Genomic DNA, 6,690 nt, shown 5'->3' with positions numbered 1-6,690 from the left:
ATTCTTCATGGGGTATGTTCTCCTGATGTCACAGAGGTACCTCAAATTCAGTAAGTCCCAAGTTAAACTGATCATCCTCTCCCCATACTATCTATGCCTATTTTCTTTATTTTTATTTGGTGTCAATATTCATTCATATTCAAGTCAGAGCCTGAGAGTCCACCTAATTTTTTTTTTTCTCATCCTTCACTTGAAATACTGTTTGTTCCTTTTATTTCCCCTCATTGTTTTGAATAACCTTCTCCCTCTCCACACCTACCCCACTAAGTTCAGACTTTTGTGGTCTCCTTTCTTGGATTTTGTTCAGTGACATCTTATACATTGGATATAACTTAAACCAGGGTGCAATAGACCAGGGAAACCTACTAGGTCCAGCTAAGTATCTAAGGAAGGTAGCTGTGTGTAATCCATCTCCAGGTACATGAGCCTGAATGGTGGGTACTCTCTTCCTTCAGTGTGGCAGCAATTTTATTGCTTGCCCTCATTTTCTTGTTCTTTGTTTCAGAACCTACTTGGTACTCTGACAACAAATCCAATTAACTCAGCCACAGTGGCTTAGAAAGAAAGGATCAAGATCAAGTAGATATAAGATTGGCAAAGAGCACAGAGTTTGGTGACACACTGTTGGCAGGGGTGTGGTAAAGCAGGTGTGCATCCATTACTTGTAGGATGTTAAGGTGGTGAGAACTCTTTGGAAGGTGATTTAGCAATGGCTATTAATATAAAATGAACTTACTCATTGAACCAGTAATTCCATTTCTAGGAATTATCCTGCAGATATATTTACGCTTGTACACAAAGATGTATACATTTAAGTAATCACTGCAGAATAGTTTACAGTAACAGAAAACCGGAACCAACATAAATGATCATCAAAGGTGTAATGAATAAGTCAAGTGTATTCCAATCACACAATAAAACAGCATGCAATAAAATTAAGTAGATAAGTATAAGAGAAAATCTCTAAGATTTTGTGATTAAAAAAGCACAGATACATACAGTATGTTATTATTTATATAAAAATTCCATACACACATACATGTGTTCTTATACATATATAGAGAAAATCTAAATGTGTATATACAAAAATTATACTGATGCTAATCTATGGGCTGGAAACTAGAGACCCTGGGATTTGAGATTTACTTTTAACTGTATACTTTTTATACTGTATGGTTTTTTGATCATGTGCTTGTATTAAAATTATTTTAAATTAACATAAAACAAAACACAAAGATCAAGTGGCAAGTCTTAATATATGTGGTTCAATATATAAGAAATAGCTGCAGATATAAAATGATATACATCTATGCTTTCTCCTCACATGGGAAATAACATATACAAACAGATATACAAATATATTTTATATGTAAGTAGTTATAAGTACCTGTATATTTGTATAAATGAAAAATGGTTTGTTCAGTCAACTTTATAAAAACACCTAGCCATCCTAACTTACACCAAGTATATTTTCATAACGTATTCAAGATGTTGTTTAATCTTTTAACTTGTAAGCATAAGTTTCATTTTCAAAAAGAGATGTACAAAGTAATGTCTGCATAGCTAATGCTTCAGATTCAGCTTCTGTCTCAGAAAGTTTTGACTTTGATAAATACGTTCTCAGAAAGAAAAGTGAAAAAAGAAAGCATATGTTGAAGTATTAAGAACTTAAGTCTGCCACTTAATTGCTAAGATGATGAACACATTTTATTTATTTTTCTGCAACACATCACATACTGGATACAGAATTATCCATGTATACAGTAATAAAAAATCAGCAACACCTACTCTGAGCACAACTGCCACAACTGGCTTTTCACTGTAAATAACTACCTGAATTTAAAGAGATGTTTACCCCATATACCCCAAAAAATACCTCCTTGATTGCCCTACCACATACATAGACCAGAATTGATTAGTTCTGAAAATCTGTAGCATAGAAAAGCAGGCCATAATATAGCAGCTTTAAATAAGAACACGGAAGGCCTGAGGATAGTAAAGTTTTACTGAATAACTAAAATTGTTGATCAATAGTATGAACAACATTGTAAGATTTCTAACTAAGAGAACATATTTTTAAAGCATTTTACACATCAACAATATACAAACAATAGACATTCAGTTTCCAATATCCAAATGAATCACACTGCAGAATGGTGTGTACGACACTAGAATGGTGGCAATCTAGAACCTGAACTGCATTTTCTAATTAGAGTAAGGCTATAAATGATGGGTAGTTCCTCAAAACAACCCCAAAGATGCTTTGTAGCACACATTTCCCCAAAACACCACACATCTAACATGTGCAAAAGATCTGAACACTATTGCAATATTGATAAAACTAATGTACTGAATAGTAGTGAAGACTGCATCAACCTAAAGAAGGAGGGTATGTGAATCACTGAAAGACAGAATACAATTAAGATTTAGCCAAAACTCTTTGAATGAGAAGGCAAAAATATACTGCTGTTGGGAAACGTGAATGAGAGATTTAAAGCCAAAGTTTTGACTGTCGAAAAGACCACTTGTGCTCTCTCACTCCCACTGGCTTGCTCCCGCTCTCTCTTTATCTGCCTAATACACGAAGCACACGTAAGTTGGACTGGTTCCACCTGGAAGACAAAAGCCACACAAAGTTAAAAGCACAAATGCAGCCTGAAGAAGGAAAGTTAGGCGGAACTGAAAGGTAAACCTGTGCACTTTGAGAACAAGGCGTTCATCCTTAACTCCAGAGGCCTGCGTAGTTCCCATGGAGGCCTGAAGGGAGAGGCCCCCCAGCCACAAAGAGCTTCATCTCGGGCCAGTTGTAGCAGTGGGTGTAGAGCGCATTGGGGAACTCTTCCATGCCACCAAAGTAGTTCACCCAGACGTCATCCTGGTTGAGCCAGCCTCTGCCACAGGCAAGCTTGAGCTTCCTCCCTGCGGGCCCCGGCGTAGAGTCCAGACTGGCAGAGGCCCTCTCCTCCAGGAACTTCTGGGCCCGGATGTCATAGAAGAGCAGGGAGCCATGGCCGGTGCCCACAGTGATGATGTGCTGGTAGAAGCTCAGAGACCGCACGCCTGTGCCACCTTCTCGAGAGCACAGGGGCCGGATGTTCTGCTGGCGCTGGCGCGGATCCAGGAAGGAGACGTGGGACTGGGAGCCCACAGCGTAGAGAGACAACTCATCGCAGTAGGTCAGGCACACATTCTCTCGGCAGTAGGGCAGCCTGATGGACAGCAGCCTGGATAGTGTGCTCCGGGCTTTCCACAGGTGGAAGTAGCCGTCTAAGGACACCGCTCCCAGCTCCTGGTTCTTGCCGCTGAAGGCCAGGGCCCGCACCTTGCGGTTACTGGGGTTGGTGCTGGCCCTGGGTATGGCCTCCACATCCTTCGGACGGATGTGGGCATATACGGGGAGACCTACCTCGCTGTGCCAGGCAATGCTGCCATTGAACATGTCCGGGTCCATCCGCCACAGCGCCACAGTGCCGTCACGGGAGCCGCTCACGGCTACGGTGTCACTCAGCCAGGCGACGGCGAAGATCCAGTCCTTGTGGCCATGGCGGTCGCCCAGGCACAGGGGGTCCAGGGTGGGCAGCTGGTAGATGGCCAGGCTGTTGGGGTTTTCGCCGCCGGTGGCCAGAAGCGTCTTGGAGGGATTCAGCTCGATGGCATGGATGCCGCAGCCCTGTTGGGCCTGGGCCAGCCCGGCCTCCTTGTCCCGCATGAGGGGGATGCGCGTGATGTGGCCTGACTGCACGTCCACCACGAAGAGCGTGTTACACTTGGTGCCGCACACCACCTGCCTGGCGTTCAGCCACTGTGACGCGAACACCTTGTTGAGGGTGCCCAGGTCCAGCTGGCGCTCCGTCAGCAGCTCGGGCAGCCTCTGGACGGCGTAGCCCCGAAGCTCGCCCTCGAAGCCCTGGAGCCCGGCGGGGCCCCTCGCTCCTACCTCCCGGCCCTTCAGATAGTGCACCAGCCTGCGACGCGTCGCCGGCCGCTTCTGCTTCTTGGGTAGCAGAGGCCCGTCTCCGTCCGCCGCCGCTAAGCCCTGCGAGGACGAGCTCCCGGCGCCCGCCTCGACCGCGGGCGCTTTCCGTTTCCTGCTACCTGTTTGCTGCTGGGCCATGGTGGGCGGCGGGCGATCCGCGGCGGCGGCGGCGGCGGCAGCGGCAGCGGCTGCGGCGGCGGCCCGGCGGCGGTGGCGGCGCGTGGCACCCGTGTTGGCCGTGGCGGCGGTGGTGGGGATGGCTGCGCTTCCGCGTCAGCCGAGAGCTCAGGATCTCTAAGACCAAGAAGCTGGTGCGATCGCGGGCTCCCAGACTTCAGTCTGAGGCTGGGCGGCGGCGGCGGCGGCGGCAGCGGCGGACCTGGCCAGAGATGCGCGGCCTGACGTAGCAGAGCACGGGCTAAGCGGGGCGGCAAGGGCGGCAGTGGCGGTGCAGACCTAGGCGAGAGCGGGAAGAGTGTCTGGATGGCTGCGGGAGCGAAGTCAGTGTGGGGGGAGGACGACGCTGGGGCCCGAGTGTGAAGGGCGGAGGCAGTGGGAGGAGCTGCTGGGCGGGCGTGGGGTGCCTGCCGGGTAGCGGAGGCCGTGCGGGGTGGAGGCTGGAAGGGGGCGGAGGGGAGAAGGGGGTAGCGGAGCTGCAGGGGCAGAGTCGCGGAGGGCCGGCACCCTAGGTCCCCAGTATCAGACACGCGTTGTTTTGCTACCCTCTGGACAACGGCTAACTACCCTTCTTAAAATCCCTACTTCAATAAAATCTGAAACCTAAGATATAATCAAGCACGGGGCTAGAAGGAGGCCGAGCCACGATCTGCTTGGAGAAACCAGTGTGCGCTTGGTGTAATCTTGGGACACCCTTCGCTTAGGTTAGACATTGAATTTGGCAAGGGATGGGGTGGGGGGCAGTTCAGCAGCGTCAGGGAGACCTTTACCCTCATGTCAGACTTGCAGCTTCTCCAGTTTCAGCTCCTGGATTGATGTCTTAAACAGTTTCAACCAAATAATTTTTTCCCCCTTCTCAAACTGAAGTCTTTGAGCACCTGAATCCCTGAGGGATGCGTTTCAAATGCAATTCCCTAGGTCCTGCTTTCCACCCAGGCGGTATCAGGGACCTTTAGTCAGAAAGCAGCCTCAGGAGCATCCAGGGCTGCAGTTATGATAGGGGTGGAGACATGAGGGTGAGGGGTGAAGAGAAGGGTTTTTCTCTAAGGCATTGAGTTCTTTCGAACTTAGCCCAGGGCGGGTGGAGTGAAGGGGAAGGGGTCCAGGAGAGGGGTACCTCCCTCTCTCCTGGGAGGGAAGGGTCAGCCCAAACTTTCAGTCATAGTAATCTTGGCAGAGCCCTGTCTTGGTGTGGGGGGCCCCCTTGGGCATTGGTACAGTACTCAGAGGAATGCACAGGATTTCCATAGGCACAGATGATAAAGAACTTTGCAAAGTGACTAAATGACAAAATGGTGAGAGTGTGGATATTCAAAGCATGAGTTTGGTAGTCTGAGAAGTTACATGATCCACACCTGCTCTGAAGCTTTAGGGCAGTCAATCCTAAAGCAAGCCCCCAATTCCACAGTAATACATTGTACTGAAATGCTGGTGGCTGATTCCAAGTCTGCACAGGCCCCAATCATCCTCCACAAAAAAAAAAAAAAAAAAAAAAAAAAAAAAAAAAATGTTTGTTAAGCGGGTTTGCAGAAGTCAGGTGGTGAGTTAACTTTCCTTGATCAGAGATCATGAAAACTACTTTGTTACTGTTTCCTCCCCATTCTCCCTGCTCTTTATACAACCTTATCTCAAGCCCAGAAACTCCGAGTGCACCATGGGTCGTTCACGTCACTCCAGTCCAACTGTTGCATCTTAGTGCCCATCCTCCCCTTCTCTGCCTCAATATTCCTACCCACGTTTAGTGCTGTATCAAGAGGAGGGTGAGGGTGATGGATTGGGAGTGACCTGACAATGAAAAAAAAACTGTTGACAATTTCATAATTGGAAGTGACATTACTAGAGAAAAACTGATCACAAATTTCTTTAACCTAACCTATCTTAAGGCTTTCTTTTCTTTTCTAAATGATCCTAACTTAGAAAACTTGGTATCATATAAGACTTCATGGCATATATTTTTACTGTTGGGGTAATTAAAATAGGCTAAAAATCTTAGGCTATTATCAGACTGGTTGGTCATATATAACATATGTATAACAAATTGACTGAAATATGTATGTGTGTGTATATATATAGTTTATGTATTTTATATATATATGTATGTATATATGTTTTTTTCTCCACATAAACTTTTTCTTAATTTGTGCAAATATATGGAGTACATGAGGAATTTTGTTACATGTATATATGGCTAGTGATCAGGTCAGAGTATTTAGGGTGTCCATCACCAGAGTACAATACATTTCTGTTAAGTATAGTCACCCTTTCCTGCTATCCAACATTGAGTTTATTCCTTCAGTCTTATTGTATGCCTGTACCCTTTAACTCTTTCTCTTCATCCTCCCCTCTCCCCACTACCCTTCCCAGTTTCCGTTAACTTTCCACTCTCTACCTACATATGATCACAAATTTTAGCTCCCATATATATGTGAAAACGTGGAATATTTGTCTTTTTGTGCCTAGCTTATTTCACTTAAGATAATGATTTACAGTTTCATCCATGTTGCTGCAAATGACATTTCTTTCTTTCTTTTATGGCT

At 46.3% G+C, this 6,690-nt stretch overlaps 1 protein-coding gene across 1 annotated transcript; it reads right to left on the bottom strand.

Annotated features, from left to right (window-relative positions):
- Positions 1-1,689: 1,689 nt before the first annotated feature.
- DCAF12L2 (DDB1 and CUL4 associated factor 12 like 2) lies at positions 1,690-4,538 on the bottom strand. Its single transcript, XM_009198227.3, has 2 exons — positions 2,693-4,538; positions 1,690-2,612 (listed from the first exon to the last, which is right to left on the bottom strand). Exon 1 carries the CDS (start codon positions 4,112-4,114, stop codon positions 2,723-2,725), a length of 1,392 nt encoding a protein of 463 aa, XP_009196491.3. The 5' UTR covers positions 4,115-4,538; the 3' UTR covers positions 1,690-2,612; positions 2,693-2,722.
- Positions 4,539-6,690: the final 2,152 nt, after the last annotated feature.

This window comes from Papio anubis, chromosome X, assembly GCF_008728515.1.
Source record: "Papio anubis isolate 15944 chromosome X, Panubis1.0, whole genome shotgun sequence".
Lineage (NCBI taxonomy): Eukaryota > Metazoa > Chordata > Mammalia > Primates > Cercopithecidae > Papio > Papio anubis.
Note: the sequence above shows the minus strand (reverse complement) of the source record. Positions and strands in the feature narration are given on the sequence as shown.

What these genes read in the sequence shown, in the direction of transcription:
- DCAF12L2 (XM_009198227.3), bottom strand. Translation starts at nt 4,114, where the DNA reads ATGGCCCAGCAGCAAACAGGTAGCAGGAAACGGAAAGCGCCCGCGGTC.